The sequence below is a fragment of the Terrapene carolina genome, unplaced genomic scaffold (genome assembly GCF_002925995.2).
Source record: "Terrapene carolina triunguis isolate 2854851 unplaced genomic scaffold, T_m_triunguis-2.0 Scaffold310, whole genome shotgun sequence".
NCBI lineage: Eukaryota > Metazoa > Chordata > Testudines > Emydidae > Terrapene > Terrapene triunguis.
In genome coordinates, this window is record NW_020664661.1 from 3,705,713 (window position 1) to 3,723,445 (window position 17,733).

A 17,733-nucleotide genomic window follows, 5' to 3' on the forward strand; every position below is an offset into this window, starting at 1 on the left:
GAGGCTTTTTTGCCTGGGGCGGCAAAAAAGCCAGAGCCGGCCCTGACTCTGCTCCTTCAGACGGGCTGCATTTGCCTGGGCCACCAAGCCGCATGTGCCAGTTCCCTGCCACCTGTGCTTAACACTGCCTCTCCTCTGGTGCCTGGGCCTCTGGCTTCTCCCTCGGCTCCTTCTTTCTCTGCTAGAAGGCCGACCCCAAGGACTGCCTCTGTGCACCTGGCCCCCTTTCCAGGGCCCACCACGGGATTAATTCCATCCCTGTGGCCTTCTTCAATCTGCCATCCCAGGGAGAGTAAGCTCCTGTCTCCCAAGGGCCTCCCCTGGACTGGACCTTTTCCTAGTTTCCACTGGCTTCTTTTATGAAGACACCCAGCTGTCTTCTATCAAATCCAGCCTGATGCCCCCTCCAGATGCAGCAAGGTGGATTGATTGCTCTCCCGCTCCTGAGAGCCCCTGTGTAGGGTAGACACCCCATTGCAGACTCGGAGAGGGGAAAGGGGAAGAAGCAGAGAGGGGGCTGAAGGAAGTGAAATGAGGGGCTGGAGTAGCAGCAGTCCCAAAGGGGAGCGTTTTCCCCACCGCGTGAGGCTGAATGAGACAGTAAGGCGCTGAATGAGGAATAATAAGGACAAGTTTAGTTACTGCATAAAAACCCTGATCTGCCCTTGCTCTTTGTGCCCCAGGCATTGGTGGGAGAGATGCTGTGTACTGAGGGGAGCCTGGATGCCTACATTTATATCACAACCCCAATTCATAGTAGGATGTGATGCTCTGCGCTGAGGGAGCCTGATGCCTCTGCTCTGACCACCTAGCTGGGCGTTCAGGCTGCACTCTCCCCTGCGGGACTCGAGACCCCAACCGTTCTGAGGAGATAGGGGCTTGTCTAGGCTAGGGTTTGGAAAGTGTTAGCTCCCACACTAACAGCCTAGTGTAGACCCAGCAGCATAAGCGCTGACTTTTGGTTTTGCCAGTGGGTGCTTTTCAAAAGGTGTGTGTGTGCTGGGGGGGGGGAGGGGGGACAAGACATCTGCCAGTTTTGGGGGGAGGCTATTTTCAGCATATTTATACACTTCTTTCATATTCTAGTTACTAAATGTGTCTCTCATTGGTATCTTTACTATTTAATAATGATTCAGTTGTTATGAATTACATAATTACATTATCATGAATTACAGTATATTAAAATCTACAAGCTGTCCTCACTAATGTCCCAGTTTAAACACATCATGTCTCACTGTAGCTTTCTGGATGAAACTGTCTAGGGTGACCAGACAGCAAGTGTGAAAAATGGGGACAAGGCGTGGGGGGGTAATAGGAGCCTATATAAGAAAAAGACCCAAAAATCGGGACTGTCCCTATAAAATTGGGACATCTGGTCACCCTAAAACTGTCAGCAATCTTATTTACATCTAGGTTCCCTGGTATTGTCTTGATGCACGTTAAGGACAGCTACATTATTCAGTTGCGTCTGTCCCATTGATGACTGGAGATAACTTTTAAGTCTTTTGAAGCTGGAGAATGAGTTCAGGATGATAGAGGCACCGTGAGAAGGATTATTATAAATTTGCAGTGCTCTGGAAACATAGTGCTTCCAGAGTACTGAAAATGAGCCCAAGATCTCTTTCTTGAGTGGTAACAGCTAATTTAGGTACCATCATTTTGTATGTATAGTTGGGATTATATTTTGCCACATGCACTACTTTGCATTTATTATTGAATTTCATCGGCCATTGTGTTGCCCAGTCACCCCGTTTTGAGAGCTCCCTTTGTAACGCTTCGCAGTCTGCTTTGACTTAACTATCATGAGCAATTTTGTATCATCTGCAAACTTTGCCACCTCACTCTGTACCCCTTTTTGCAGATCATTTATGAATATGTTGAATATCAATAAGTCCCAGTGCAAGCCCCTCGGGGACCCCACTATTTACTCCTCTGGCAGTGTGCCTTAACTGGGCCAGTTGTAAGGATTTAACACATGTTAAAGGCATGTGGTGGAATCTACATTAGGCTGTTTATGTGTGTTAGCTCACAGCTTCCAATTCCTGGGCTAGCCAAAGCCAGCACAACCCCCGGTGCTTGTGGATGTTTTCCCTAGGGAGATCTCTCTCCAGCTCACTTAGTGTCCAAACCTGGATGAAAATGGTGTGAGGCTGTGAGAGGAGAGAATCGGGAAGTGTGACCAGGCCATGGGCTGGCTATGCCCCGGAGGTGGCACCCCAGCTGCTCCCCATCCCCTGGCAGAGCCATCTCACCCAGAGACCCCTGCCATGCTTTACCTCCCGGGGCTGGGCAGGCAGGGGCTGCCATGTGGGAAGCCCCTGGAACTGCCCATCTCATGTCTCTCCACAGGGGGACAAGGCTGGCTGTGGGGCGGCTGCAGCGACAATGTGGGCTTTGGGGAGGCCATTTCCAAGCAGTTTGTGGATGCCCTGGAGACGGGACAGGATGCCAGAGCAGCCATGAACCTGCACAACAACGAAGCTGGCCGGAAGGTGAGCCCTCTTCTCACCAACAGGCCCTTGGGAAGCAAGGGTTTTTCCTGGGCTCTTTGGTACCTGGCCTCTCGCTGTAATAGTGATCAGCTGCACTGGAGAAAGGCAGATGAAGGGATTGCAGGAGCCAGGAGGGCATAGTGGGATGGCAGCTTTGGGGGGCCTGGGTGTGCAGCTGGAAATAGCCCCTGCTCCGCGGTTGGACGCTAGTGCTCAAGGTAGCTGCACCTCTGTTGAGCTCTAGTGTTTTTCCACGCCACGTGGGGCATTGCACCAGTGGAGTTCAGTCTTACTGGTGATTGCCGGGTCGGCGTGTGCAATGATTCTGCAGGACTAAAGGGCCAGTCTCCCCAGGAGCAAAGATTCTACGTCCGCCCTGGCCGATGAGTGGCTCGTGTGCCTCTGAGTTATATACTAAGCCACATTACTGCACTCTTTTGTCCCTGAAGGTGCCAGTACAACCCAAGTCTTCCCTAGGCAACTCCCAGCCCCCTTGGGCAGCGTCTCTCTCCCTGCTCTGGCCTTGTCTCTCCTGGGAAAACACACTGCGTGAAATCCTGGACCTACTGACATCAATGGCAAACTTCCCATTGGCTTCAGGCAGGTCAGATTGTACCTGCTGTGTTAGGAATTGGGGCACTACCATGTCTCGACTAACGTGAGGTGAGCCAGGATTTGGCCCTTAATATGGTGGAGGACAGCTGTGCTTCAAAAAGGTGTTGAAGGCTGGTGGGGAACCCCAAGGACAGCTCCCCCCCCCCACCCGGCTAACATGTTTTTAACCCCAACTCGCCTGTGTCTACACTGGGTGCTGCAAGGTGGCTAGCATGAGCCTGGTTAAAATGCACCTAGCAACACGTTTTCTAACAGGATGAGTTTCCCCACTGGGGCCTCCGGGCGCTCCCTGGAGGGTGAGAGAGTTCAGTAACTGGCTCACAACCATCTATTGGGACAAGGCGCTGACAGCCCTGGGGGAAAGGGAAGAAGGGTGCCGATTAGGGACCTGATCCTGGCACTTCGTCTGCATGGCACCATGGTGTAGTCAGTGGATGAAGTTACAGGATTAGGGCCCAGTGTAGCTGCGGACACTGAAAATAGCCCCCTACTCCGGAGAAGCTCTACTGAGGAAAGCTGGAGGGGGAGCTTCCTTTCTGGAAGCAGCAGCAACATGTAGGAGCAGCAGCAACATGTAGGGAACCCTTCTGTGGTTCAGAAGGAATTGTCAAGTAATTGAGGTCCAGCCTTTAAACAGAGGAGAGAGAAGGGAATTTACAAACCCTGATCCATTCAGCTTGGCTCTTTTCTTTGAAATGTAAATCTGCCCTGTCATGTTTGCAACCCAAACACAGCAGCCTGGTGCAGCGCTAGCAGGCAAACCCCACTTGCTAGCTGTAGAGGGAACCTGGCCCAGGCTAGCCTCACCGGCCGCACTGCAGAAAGTGCTGAATTGTCACCATAAAACGTGCAGCAGCGACAGCAACAGTTGCATTCTGCATTTGGTTTTGCAAATCCTTTTGGTCTTAACCATCTGCTGCCCGGGTCTGGAGGGTTTGCGCGTGTGTGTACATGCGCACTGCAAATCACTCCATTCAGACACTGGGTGGAGACATGGGTAAATGTGTGTGTGGGGTTCATGCCATGATTTTATCTTGACAAAGCCCCTTTCACTAGAAAAGGGCCCATGGCGAGCTCTCCTGGCAGCTGCCTCTGAGCGCGGTGGCTCCGGGGACGGTAATGCACCAGCACACCAGAGTGTCCTGGCTGACGGGCTGTTACATCCTCTCTGTCTCCTAGGCGGTGAAGGGGACTATGAAGCGGACCTGCAAGTGCCATGGGGTGTCAGGCAGCTGCACCACCCAGACCTGCTGGTTGCAGCTGCCCGAGTTCCGGGAGGTGGGCACGTACCTGAAGGAGAAGTACCACAAGGCCCTGAAAGTGGATCTGTTGCAAGGGGCGGGCAACAGTGCGGCCAGCCGGGGGGCCATCGCTGAGACCTTCAGCTCCATCTCCAAGAAGGAGCTGGTCCACTTGGAAGACTCCCCCGACTACTGCCTGGAGAACAAGACCTTGGGGCTGCTGGGGACCGAGGGCCGGGAGTGCCTCAAGCGGGGCAAGGCCCTGAGCCGGTGGGAGAAGCGGAGCTGCCGGCGGCTGTGCGGGGACTGTGGGCTGGCGGTGGAGGAGAGGCGGGCCGAGATGGTATCCAGCTGCAACTGCAAGTTCCACTGGTGCTGCGCCGTGCGGTGTGAGCAGTGCCGCAAGAGGGTCACCAAGTACTTCTGTGTCCGCAAGGAGAAGCGGGAACGGAGTGGGGGCGGCAGGGCCACTCGCAAGCTCAAGAGGAAACCCTAATGCCATCCTGGTGCCCCGTCTCCTGCCCCGCGGCAGCATTCTCTCCTGGCTCTGTTCTGTTCCCCAGCACAGCCCCAAGGAAGGCGTCGGCTCTTGGGCACTGTCCAGCTGGTGCTTGAAACGGTGCCTCTGCTGACTATGGCAGGCCACAGGCTGCTGCCGGCAGGGCCTTGCCTGCACTGGGAAGTGGCCCTCACCTCCAGCAATCTGTGGCCCACACCCCCAGCATAGACAAAGTCAGCTGGGATTTGCACACCTAAATCCAGAGCCACACCCCTCCGGCCTGCCGCATGGCGGGGGTGACTCTGGATTTACACTAGCAACACCAAGAACTAGCTAGTTAACACCAGATGGAAACACTGCTGTTCCAGTCTGTGTCCCGGGGCAAACACAGGGTTGGCATCAGGGAACCTTAGTGCCCAAAGCTTGCCAGGTATGTGCACCAGACTACTAGACTAGAGAGAGTGGCAATCAAAGCTGGGCCTGGGGAATACTCCTGCAAACCTTGAGCCAATCAAGCCGCCAGTGCTGGGTTTGGACAGCAGCACTGCAGGCTCGGCAACTGCAGATCAGAGCTCGGCAACTGTGGGCCTTGTTTAATATTCCCTGTGCATGACTCTCAACAGTCAGAGGCATTTTAAAAAAAATCACTGCCTCTCCCATGAGGGGTGAAGGGAGAGAGAAGGGGTGCAGCCAGCCCCGGGTGAGAAAGCCCTCTGATGAGAGCCCCTGCTCCGCCCCTCCCCCTTTGCTCAGCTCTGCCATTCCTTACAGTGCACCGCAGTGTAAGTAAGCGCCTTAGCGGGGTGAGATTCCAGGGTGCCATTTGACCTGCCTAATCAGCTGCTGTCTGGCTGCGTCCAGCCAGGGATCCCATGACTCGCGCTCTCATGCTCACACTGCATCAGGGCTCCCCGCCATGCCGGGGTGTTCCTCCCCCCTAAGGCTCTCACATGCTGCCCCACGGAGGCTCCTCGACTGCCGCTCTCCAGCCCCGCCGCGCCTTCCCAAGGCTCTTCAAAGGAGGGTTTGAGCAGACGAGCACCCCCCTCCTCCCGCATTTGCCAAGCACTCTTATGCCTCACACTAACTACTAACCCCTTCCCCCTAGGCTGAGAACACCGGTGGTAACTATTTAATGGTGGTGTAAATAGGACAGTTGAGCACTTTGATGTTTAATTTATTGCACAGTGACTGTGATGTATACATAACAATTTGCCTTGACACTGATTGTATATATGCTGCGGGCGAAGTGCGCATTGTAAAGAGTTGGCTGATACGTCTCTGGTCCTAGCCAGGGGGTGAGATACGCTGTGTCAGCTGCGGGACGTGGGAGTTCACTGCACCGGCACCGCGATTGAACGCTTTCCCGCGGGGCTGTGCCTTTGTCGCCTGTTCTGCTGCAGTGGCCGCTGTTTGAAATCTCTTGTAGACTGATCAGAAACCAGCCTAGATAAATGACTGGCCAGTAGCCCTCTCCTGTAGCCATGTTTGTAAACCAATAGTCAATGCAATAAATCAGTAGCCAAGTGCTTGCAAAATACTGCTGTGTCTAAGTCATTGGGTTCTTTTCTTTCACTAGCAGCTGTATAGTTAATTGGGTGATTAGAGCTCTGGAGAGCAAAGTCCCCTGTCTGGCCCTGCTCAGTGGATAACATGAGCAGCAGGTGGACAAGCTTCCTCCGTACTGCTCCACCCCGTCCCTCAGCCCTGCCCCGGAGAGGGTGAGAAGTCAGGCCGTGACCTCTGTTATCAGCAAGCCAGACATGTGGCTGGTATTTGCGAGGTGGATACACTGGGATCCAGACTGAGGCCTGACAACTCATTTCCCATGTGGGGGCCATTGGGAAGCTGTCTGAGAGTAAAGACATTTCCTCACTACCCTGCCAGTGTCTCTCAGTCCTCTTCTAGTTCAGTCTCCAGTTCCAGGCTCCCCTGTTCTGCGTGTGTGTGTGTATGCATGGGTGGTGGGGATTAGTGCCCAGTGCTGATGGGCATGGCTTGTGGTAGGGACACTTACAAACCAACTGAATCCCTCCAGCTTATTTCAGGTAGCCCCCGCCCCCCCGCAAATCCCTGAGCTGGGAAACCTAGGAGAGTGCGGACGAGGATTCTTTGGGGCTAACTTGCTAGCGCACGTCCGTCACGGTCAGCTCCTAGAGCTGCCCAGGTGCAGAATGAGGTTCGGGGTCTGGGCTGGGCAATGGACGGGTGGGTGTTACCCCTGCCTGGAACTGGCTGACTCCAGGCGGAGGCCCAGGAATATGTTTCCCGGTGGCGCTTGGGAGACCCTTCTATCATCCACCCTCTGAGGGCAGCAGCCCTGGCTGGGCTGTGGAAGGTGCCAGGGAAGATCATGGTGCAGCTGCCTGGATGATGTCACCGTTCCCTGTTGTGTAGCCCTATGACAGTCCCTAATTAGCCTCTTCCCTGGCGTCAGCCTCTCACGCTAGCGCAGCAGACAGATGGCCTGGGACAGCTGCCGTGGGAGGTGGCGAGAGCAGGGGAGCTCCCGTGCCACCTGTGGCTTAGACACTGAAAACTGGGCACATGGCTGAGCGGGAGGCACAAAATGGGTCCTTTGCCTCCATTTCGCACCTGCCAAGCAGCAATGGACAGACCCTGCCAGGGGTGAGCAACCTAGGCTGCCTCCAGCTGCTTACAGGTCATGCTGTGAGTGTCCAAGCGACCTCGGAAGAGATCACTTGGATCCAGATCAAGCTCTGCCTCCGTGGCAGCAGTGTTCCCTGGGGCGGCAGGAGGCAATCAAACACCGAGTCTTCCCAATGTGAGTTGCAGCTGGGCTCACGCGCTGAGCTCTGGAGACGCTGAGGGAGCTTTGAGCTGCAGCCTGGGAATTGGCTCAATATCCTCAGTGCCTAGGGAAGGCCAATAGAGAGGAACTGGGTCTGGTATTGGAGGAGATTGCCAATGCTGTGCGACGGGATGTCAGGGGACAGCCTCTCTTCAAGCAACGGTCAGGCCTCGGCATAGGAAACCACCTGTGAGACGGACGATCTCACCCTACGGTCCTGTCTCAACTCACTGTTTTGAGGGAAGGTCATTGAGAAGATTGTGCCAATGCATCTTAGCCAATATCCGGCGTTCCTGGCTCCCAGGCAACCCGGCCTGAGACCTGGAGACTGGTGCGGTTTTGCTCACAGTGATCTCTCAGGGTGGGGCTACAGAGCAATCCGCGGTGTGACTGCAGCGTGTGTGCACATACCCGAGTTAGCTTTGTACAGCTCGCTTGAATAACACTAGCAGTGCAGCCGCCCCAGCATGAGCAGCGTGACAGGCTAGCCGCCAACGTACAGGCCTGCCCCAGACGCTAGGTACGGACCCAGGTGTCTAGCGCATGCCACTGCCTGTGCTGCTGCAGCTTCACCACTATTGTTAGTGAGCTTGCGTGGGTGTGTCTGCATGTGCAAGCGTCCCTCGGATTCAGTCCCATTGGGCAGCTGCCTCCCACACCGCTGACAGCGAAGGAGAGTCAATGTGTCCAAGGGGCAGGCAGGGCTGCTCAAGTGGCTCGAACCCTTCCCTCCCCCCCCACCCCAAAACAGCTCCAGTGGGAGGGCCTCGGCGTCGACAGCCTGGGCCTGCTGCTCTTCAAGCCAGACTGCCAGGTTTAGCTCCCGTCCCAGAGAAGGAGGCGAGGGGGGCAGAGCGAGGTAGAGTGTGATGGGCTGATTGGGTGAGGAGGAGGGTTCGTTCTGCTCCCGGACCTGTCCCCGGAGCCCAGCACAGATGCATTTCAGAACTAGCAACACCACCTTCGCTCGTTAGGCGCCTCCTCTTGGTGGGAGGGGCCCCGGGGTGTCCTTGACTAGCCGAGGGCAGCACTCGGCCATCAAAATGCAACCACCTCGGGACAGCAGCCCCACGAGGCATTGTCCTGGGGAGGGAACTGGAGAATATAATTTCTCAGACACCCGGAGGGAACACCCATCCAGGTCAATAGCACCCTGCAGCGATAAGCACACTGTGGCAAGACCTTGGGCTTAGGCCCAATATGCGAAGAAGCAAGAGTGCCTCTGAGCCATGGGAGCCAGGGGCAGCGAAGTCCTGTCCTGTCTCTCTCCTACACACGCCACGCAGGCAGCACCCCAGGAAGCCGCTTTCACTCCATCAGACGGCCCCATTCACAGAGAGGGGCAAACGCCCCCATGTACTCCCCTCCAGTACCATGCAGGGTCCCTCCCACTCAAAGCCTGACCTAATCTTCAGATTTATAGCATGCCCTTCACTATGGTATCCAAATGGCTTCCACCATGCCCCCCTCCCCCCCCCCACTCCTGGGCATACAGATGGTCAGTGCCTAGGGTTACCACCTTTGAAATGCAAAAAAATGTCACCCCTCCACCCCCTCGCCAAAGCAAGCCCACCACAACCACAACCCCCAGCCACAAGGCAACTCCGCAACCCTCTCTTCAACAGCCACTGACAGTGTCTAGCCAGAGAACACACATAGATAAGATTGAAACTCAAACCCTTTCTCTCACATGCGCGGTGCACTTGTGTCCCCGTGGGCAGACAGCTGCTGTATGTTCAACAGTTTTGATCTGTTATCACTTAAATGGTGGCAGTGGGAACATGGCAGCATCTTTAGCTGGACACAGAAGCTTTTACCATTAGCTACCCCCCTGTATTGTGGTAATAATGCAAATCTTTAGACCCATGTAACACCCCCACCCCCCTGGCAGATTAAATTATTTTTCTGGCCACTGGCAGATCCATAAAAAAACCAGCCAAGCCAGTCAAATACCAGTCAGGTGGTAACCCTCAGTGCCCAGTCACTGGTTCAACCCCACCCCAGGCCTCTGCTAGCCAAGAGAGACGAGACAAGGGTGATCACTGGTCTAGGCCCTGGCCGGACTGGAACCCTGGCCAGCAGACCCAGGAGACCAGGTCCAGTTCCTGCCCCAGACTCCCTGTGTGACAAAGCAACCGCCCCGGGCCTCCATTTATGGCCGGCGTCATACAGGAGGCCAGACTAGAGGATCACAGTGGGCCCTTCTGGCTTGGGACCCTCCAGTCCTCCTCACCATGTCTCCCCTCCCCCACCGGGGTGTTAGCTCACAGAGTAAATGCCTTGGGCCAGCCCCTGAGCTGGTGTCAGTGGCCAGCACCCCACTCAGCTCAATGAACCCTGGTCACTGCCACCAGCTGAGCACCTGGGCCTGTGTATTTCCCATTCCAAAGCCTTAGACAACGCCCTGGGTTCCTCCCAGCACCACCAGTATATTTCTACCTCCTTCCCAGCCCCGTTTATATGCAGGGCCCCTGCCCACTTTGCCGTAGCGTCATTGCTCTGTATTAGCAGCCCATGCTCCAACCCCACTCTCCTTAGCGGCAGCGCTCCTGCAGAACTCTCCCGGCCCCTGTGGGCATGGCCACACAGCCCACGGCAGCGAGGCCCCGAGCCTGGGACGACAGACTCGGGCTGCCGTGTTAAACCAACTGTGCTGACCGCGCGGCTCAGGCTCTCAGGCCTGCGGGAGGGTGGGGTCAGCACCTGAACGCCTGGCAGCAGCATCTACACAGCAATTTTTAACACAGGAGTCTGAGCCCCGCGAGCCCGAGTCTGCGTAGGTGCACCCGAAGGAGCTGGAGGGTTCAGGACTAGCCCAGATGTCTGCAAGCCCCAGAGGGTTGCTTCCCGCCCCCCCCCCCCCGGCCAGGAGCTCGCTCTCCATTTCCTCTGCTGCTCCACCAGTGAGAGGAGAACGGGGCGCTGTGAGAGCTGCTACGCTCCTCCCTCCCCCCTTGCCTTGGAATGCACCAAGGCCAAGTCCGCAGAGAACTGGACCCCTCTTTCACTGGTCGTATTATTCCCCACACAATTGGTGCCTCCAGGCTCTGGCCTTCCCCAGCGACTGCCATTCAGCACAGTGACACCTGTTGGCGAGGGGCAGCTCCATCTCCCCCTCCCCGCCAAGGCCGAGCAGGCGGCCTGCTGGGAGCGCCACAGCCGGGGGTCCAGCCCCCTCCACCTGCCCCTTTCTGTGGAACGAAACGCCAGCCCAGCAGCTGCACAGGGCACTGACCCACGCAGCAGGCCAGGGGCGAGGCGGGCACAAGAAGCCCCAGCGGCAAAGGCAGCAGGCCATTGTGCCGCAGTATTGGATGCTTCCCCGTATTCATTGCATTTTAATGAAGGTGCATTCCTTCGAGGAGAAATATTTACATTCGGCTTCCCAGGTGGTCACCTCTGCCCAGATGACACACAAACAGCTGCCTTCCAGGCCCAACCTCTTAACGGGCAGGCACAGACGGGAACCAAATGCTAATAACTCCCCAAGCCAGCCCCTTTCCCCTCCCTTGCAAGGAGTCAATGGAAACCCCATTTCACATGCTAATCCCTGCCGTTCTCCACACAACACCTTTTCCGAAAGTGTTTGGGAAAAGTCCTTGTGGGGCGTTTTCAACTCCCCGCCGCTCGGATTCCTTCTTGTCTTAGGCCGCGGCCTCTGTGTGGGTCTCTCACTCCAGCCGAGCTGCTTACAAAAAATTTAAACAAAGACTTTGGAGTTCATCAGCCTCCCACTGAAATTCACAGCTGCTGAACAAACTAATCCCCTCTCCAGGCCTTTCTTCCTTTCAATGGGTTCTTGGCTTCAAAGACACTTTGGGAAAGGACTTTGCAAGGACTCACACTGCTCCTTCAATAGAAGTTAGTGCAAGTATTATCCTGCGAGCAAATGGCTTTACAAACAAATACTGCCTAACAATCTCGCCTCCACCGTGCACACACACACAACCCTCGCCTGCAGACATGATGTGATCTACAGCGGGATTAGTGTGTTCTGGGCCTTTGGGGCTCACCCGCGGCCCCCTACTCTTTGGGAAGGCAGGCGCCCTTCTTTCGGAGTGGAACGCGCGCTCCCTGTGCGGGGATGCTGCAGTACGGCCAGTGGTGTGGGGGCCCACAAGTGGAGATGCGCAGCCAGGCACCTGTAAACCCTTGGCCCCTGCCACGCCATCAGCCAACGAAGACCATAATGGAAACAGTTTATTAGAGGCAGTGTGGCCCAGTGGCTAGAACACTAGACTTGGACTCCAAAAAACTGGGGTTCTATTACTGGCCTGCTGGGTGACCTTGGGCAAGTCACTTTGCTGCTCTTTACCTCACTTTCCTCATCTGTAAACAGAGATAATGATGAAAATGCCTTGAGATCTCCACCTGGAAAAAGCCAGGTAGATTATTAGCACAAACATGGATACCCTAACTTAGAAGGAAAGGCACTAAGTGCTGTGACCAGCCTGCAAATGCTTGGAGGGAGGGGGTTAGTTCATGGGAGACTTGGCCTTTACTCTAGGACCTATGGGAAAAAGGGAAAAATTAAGCTGACAACAAGGGGTGCTGGGCTGTGGAAGAGCTTCTCCAGGGAAGACCATCACTGTAGCCCCATAGGTCAGACTGCTCAGAGCACCTTAGTAAGTGGCCTGGAGGGAACGCCCTATGCTGGCTCCAGGGCATGGCTGGTCTGCCCTGGCCATCTCTTTTCACAGCTGGGCAGGTCCCAGGATCCAGTATGTGTAGTCCAGGCCTTTGTGTTCACTTTTCCACTGGCTTATTTAATGCCTGGGGGAGCCAAGTTGGGAGCTGAAATATTTGCATGAAAGTAGGAGCTAGAGGCACCAACTGAGATGCGGCCCCATCTCGCGCTGGACTTCACATACACAATGGGAGAGGGGCCTGCTCCAAAGAGTGTCCAGGCTCGCTGGCTGAGCCAGCCAAAGGCTGGGAGAAAGGAAGGCTTATTCTGGTTCTTTTAGGGATGGGGATCAGAGACACACAGGGATTAAATGAGTTGCCCAGGGTCACACGGAGCCTCCGTGGCAGTCAGGCATGGAACCTAGATCTCCTGGATGCCAATCCACTGCCTTACCCACAGTACAGTGCTTTTCTCTATTGTTAGCGGGATGAGAGTGTGGGTTACATCAGCCCCCAAACAGCATTAAAAAACCCCAGTAAAATGGAAATACAGATTGTAAACTATTCCCTCCCTTTCCCTCCCGACTGCTCCTTTCAGCTTTGGTTAGGCCCAGTGGTACCGGAAACCACAGCCCTCGCGCCAGCCTTCCTGAGGTGCCTGAATTGGTTCAGTGCCTTGCAATTCTGTGAAACCCACATGGAAAGTGAATGTGAAGAGCAAACTCTCTCTCAAGTAAAAGACCCGGGGCTGAGGCTGAGCGCCCCTAACTCTGCCGCTCAGGATCAATATGCAGAATCTAGTTCCCAAAATATGAGACTCAGCTCAAGTGGTCAGGGGGACACCTGTAGAATGCAGTTACCATCGCTCCCCTTATTGGTAGGGGCTGCCAGCTGGCTTTGGTGAGCAGCCTGCTTTGGAAGGGACCACATCACAACCAATGCAGAACTGCTCCAAAGCTAGCTGGCCTGATGCTCAAGTGTGAGAGTTGGGAGAGTGTAGGCTGAATGCCATCTGCTCCCAGGGCCAGGTGCAACAGCTTTGCATGCCAGGACTCTAAACTTCCAAAAAATATACCTGAGCGCTCCTCTGTCGGTCACTCCCTCAGGGCTGGGGAAAGCCCCTCAGCCATGCCCCAGGTGTAAGCCAACGCAGGGACATCTGCCTGCATCTGGGAACAGCCAAGAACAAATGCTGCCATTGATAGTAACTGCGTGTACCCCCTCCTATCCTGACGAGCTGCCTGGTCTGTGGCAAACTGCAGCTTCTATTGGCACCAGGACAGTGGAGCTTGGACGGCGGGTGGGGAGAGAGAGAAGACTTGGGAGAGTAGCACCCATCTGCTGCCTGCAGGCCAGGTGTATGATTCTGCAGGGGGGTGGAAGTAGGAAAGCCAGCTGGTGAGTCTGACCCAGCGCACAGTACAGCCAAGCTTTGGTTCGAGGGCTTGGTACCGCCCAGGAAGGAGAAGCCAGTTTGCCATCGTGACAAACTCAAAATACTGAGGGAAACTAAAACAGGGCTGTAAGGCGAGAGACTGGTGGGGAATCCACCGAATGGGGGGAATTATTTTGCAGCATGAAAATAAGTGCCATGAAACAGCCTGCCCCAGCACCCTTCTGCCCAGTGGATAAACACTCCCCTGGGACACGGGAGCAGAGTCAAAACCCTACTTCGCCTGATTTGGAGCAGGCACTTGAGCCTACTGCACTGGAGACAAGGGGCCAGATCCTCAGCTGGTGTGACCTGGGGCAGCCCCACCGACTCCCATGAAGCAGTGCTGAGGATCTCAGCCACAAGCTCAAAGCTTGCACAGTAATATACCTGGGGGTGCTCACTAGTGCAAAACCCCAAAGATCTCTCTCTGCCCCAAAGCAGCCCAGGGCCCCCAGGTTGGCAAGGACAGATGGTTTAATACTGGAGGAGAGCACTCGGGGACACATGTTGTCTCCGTGCTACGGCTCTAAGTGGTTTGTAACCAAGGCAGCCTGGGCTCCCAGCATGCTTGAAAAAATGCTGAAGCACAAACCATCAGGGGAAGCATCCAGTTTGCAGCAGCGTCCCAAACCAACAGCCAGCTCCAGAGCCAGGCTCTGCCTTTCACTCCTGAAGGCAGAGACGACCCCCAAGCCCTGTTGAGAATGGCAGCTGGCCCAAAGGGACCTCTCTTCATAACCAGAGGGAGGGCGACCCAGAGCCAAGGAGCGAGATGCCAATTTCACAAAAAGCAGCTTTATTGAGGCACTTTGTGCTGACAGAGCGAGGGAGAGACACCCCCTTCCTGAGGGTCCCGACAGAGCACCCTGAATTCAGCAGGGGGTGCTCCGGATCCAACGGGTGGGTGGGAGAGGCTGCCCCTGTGCTGGATAGCAGGGGTGTCAAACAGCATGGAAAGTCACAGGGCAAGGGGAGCGCATCATCAGCAGGGGGCTGGGCAGCACGAGAGCTACATATGCCCTGAAATACCCTCCGCCCTCCAAGCGCCAACTCCATGGCCCCCATCACCGCTCGGGTTCACTAGAGCCAACGCCAGCCGAATGCCAAGCCAGGGCGCAGCACGGCCTCTGGCTCAGACAGCGCCATTCCCCACAGCAAGTGTCCCCGCTTTGCTGTGCCAATGGGCCTTGCAGGATGAAGGGGATGTGGCCCAGACTGTGCCCCCAAGCTTTGGGGCCCTCCCCATGAAGGGTGAAGTGTTCAGATCTGGCTAGGGGATTGGCACATCTCCCACGTGTCGAAATCCCCATGCCAGCTCTGAAATCCCAGCCTAGGGGCTTTCACACAACTGGCTGGCAGCAGGACAGGTGCTCGTGAGGCTGGGGGCCACTCAGTGCAGCTTTCAGAACAAATGCTGCATGCTGCGAGGGAGCCCGGAGAGCAGCCTAGTGCTCCCCATGAGGAGTAGGGGAGCCAGAGAGCACAGGGGCCAGGACGCGGAAGGGTTTGGGTGTGGGGAGAGGCGCTCAAGGGGCGCAGTGGGGGAGGGGACAGAAAAGGGAGCCACGTGCAGGGTGCCGAGGAGAAGTCAGCTGCAGAGCAGAGGCCAGCACATGCCCCTGCTGAACCGTCAGCCTAGAGGGCAAAGGGGCAGGGAGAGGGCCGAGGGGGTGAGGCTGAAGGGAAGTCCCTATGGCTGTGTGCAGCGTGGAGAGCTCAGCTCACAGGGAGGCTCTGCTGTAGCCAGGTGGTCTCCCCATCCCCAGAGGGGGGGCACAGGGGTAGCCAAGGAGGCCCCTTGCTTTGCCTTTGTGCAGGTGCTCGCCACGCTGGACAGCCTCAGTTTGAAAAGCGGCTGAAGGGGCAGCCGGAAGGAGTGAGTCTCCTCTCATCTCTGTATGGGGCCGGGGTGGAGCAGACACACTGCTGGTTTGGGAGGATCTCAGTGCAACCCAGCCGGCAGTACTAACACTGACAAGCCGTGGGAAGGGAAGAGTCAGTCCCCGGTGGGGTCTCTGCAGGGGGACGGGGACAGCTTGGCTCCCACACGCTGCTCGGGAGCTGGAGGGAACCTGCAGCCCAGCGCTTGGATTCGCCATCCCGCTTGGTCTCCACAGTGACTGTGCCCCCCGCCTCCGCACCAGGCGCTAGACGTTCAGCTTGCTGGCGATGGTCATGAGGACTTTCAGGATGGGCATGAAGCCAGACACCTCACTGAAGCTGCTGCTGCCCACTACCTGGGTGTGGACCAGCAGGCCCTGCTGGTAGCTGCGGGCCTCCATGCAGCGAGCGATCTCATGCAGCCCCATCAGGATGTGAGGGGAGAGCTGTGGGAAGGAGCACAGACACCTCAGCCTCACCCTCTACCATAAGCCCCCCACGCCAACTGTCTGACCCGCCCTCAGCCAAGCGCCAGATGGGCACCTACAGCTGGGGCAGGCGTTGCTCAGTGACAGGGCCTGAAGGACCATCCCCACCCCCAGCCTCACCAAGACTCTTTGGACTCTCTCCCTCCCCAGTCCCAGCCTAAAGCCAAGTCTCTGCTGAGTCACCTGTCAGGGCGTTTGCTTCCTGCCCAACAGGAGGAGAGAGGCCAGTGGCCTGACTGGTCAGTGGGTGTCTGACATACACACGATGAGTCTCTCCTGCTGCTGTAACGGCAGCACATTGCACCACACCCCAGCCGCACAGGGCTCCTGCACCCCACACGGGCCAGAGTTGGCACCGCTGTGGGGGAGTTGGGGAAGAAGGAGAGCTCAGCTGGTTTCAGGGATGGGGTGAAGGAGTTAAAGGTCACTGATCTCTAGAGGGCCACACACAGAGCACAGCTCTTTGCAAAGGGGCCCAAGGCATGGGCACGCAGGAGGGCGCTGGAGCCAGTGGAGGGGCAGGGGACGGGTTCGCACACTTACAGCCTGCTCCCGGAGCTTCTCGTACAAGCACTCCAGCCGCTGCGCCGCGTCCTCCAGTTTCCTTTTGGTTTTCTGAAGTGAAGAGAAATCCTCAGCATGGGCTCTGCTGGGGGAAAACCTCCCATGCCACGGCTGCTCCCACCTGCTCCCAGGGTGCTCTGCAAACAGCTGCACCCCTGGCTCAGCTTGAAACACTCAGGGCATGGACCGTAACAAGCACCGCCACAGCACCCCTTAGCTGTGCCCCATGGGAAACACATCCCCCCACTGCACCTGCCAACGATGCTATGCCTGCGATGACCCTGGCACATTCCACCCTCTCCAGAGATGCAGCCCAGACCCCGCACTGCAAGCCCTGCCCAGCCACCCTGTTCCACAGCACGCAGCCCACAGCGGCTGCTTGAGAAACAGTCTGGCGGGCCTGACGGCAAGGCTGGACAGAGGCAGCCTCTGCCCGGCTGCTCCCAGCAATATCCTGCCCTGGCCTCATTTCTCCCCCCAAGACCTTCCCCTTCTAGAGACCCGTGGGGAGACAAACAAGGGGTGGTGTGGCAGAGGCCCAGTAGGGGCAGAAGTATCCACTCTGCAGGAAAGGAGACGGGCATGGAAAGACTGTAGAGCATGGTGGGGAGGGAAGAGAAAATCCCCTGGGAAGAGAAGCAGCACCAGGGGACGGGGTGAGGCTAGGGAGAGAAGTCAGTGGCTGAGCTGGGACAAGACCCCACTCCTCCTGGCCCTGTGCTTTAGCGACGAGATCAACCCGGGAGGAAAAGCAGCTGCAAAGGCGACTCACGGGGTCGGTGGCGATGGCACTGCAGCGCTGCACCAGCCCTTCGAAGGTGGTCTTCAGCCCCTGGTGCTCCGGGGGCAGCTCCTTCCTCTCGATTCTCTCTGTGGGCAGCTGGGGAAACTGACACCAAATGAAAAGCAGCCAATGGCGGCGTGCTGAGCCCAGGGCAGGTGAACTCCACACCCCACACCTCACTCCCCTGCCACTGTGGGGAACACATGGCTGCACTTGCAGCTTGTTCCCTTAGAGCCTGCAGCCCTCTGGGGTCCTCTTGACTTGCTTATGCAACACGGTTCACTCCCTCCTCCCCT

At 56.6% G+C, this 17,733-nt stretch overlaps 2 protein-coding genes across 2 annotated transcripts in view; one reads left to right on the forward strand and one right to left on the reverse strand.

Moving 5' to 3' along the window:
- Window positions 1-4,844, forward strand: part of WNT8B (Wnt family member 8B) — a 12,096-nt gene extending 7,252 nt beyond the window's left edge. Inside the window, exons 4-5 of the mRNA XM_026657807.1 lie at window positions 2,350-2,492; window positions 4,287-4,844. Coding sequence (XP_026513592.1) covers window positions 2,350-2,492; window positions 4,287-4,844 — 701 coding nt within the window. The remainder of the gene's footprint in view (window positions 1-2,349; window positions 2,493-4,286) is intronic.
- Window positions 4,845-14,515: 9,671 nt separating this feature from the next.
- SEC31B (SEC31 homolog B, COPII coat complex component) overlaps window positions 14,516-17,733 on the reverse strand; it is a 39,802-nt gene continuing 36,584 nt past the window's right edge. The window contains exons 24-26 of the mRNA XM_029912868.1: window positions 17,426-17,542; window positions 16,633-16,704; window positions 14,516-16,047 (exon numbers count right to left, since the gene is read on the reverse strand). Of these exons, the coding sequence (XP_029768728.1) occupies window positions 15,868-16,047; window positions 16,633-16,704; window positions 17,426-17,542 (369 nt within the window). The 3' untranslated portion in view covers window positions 14,516-15,867. The remainder of the gene's footprint in view (window positions 16,048-16,632; window positions 16,705-17,425; window positions 17,543-17,733) is intronic.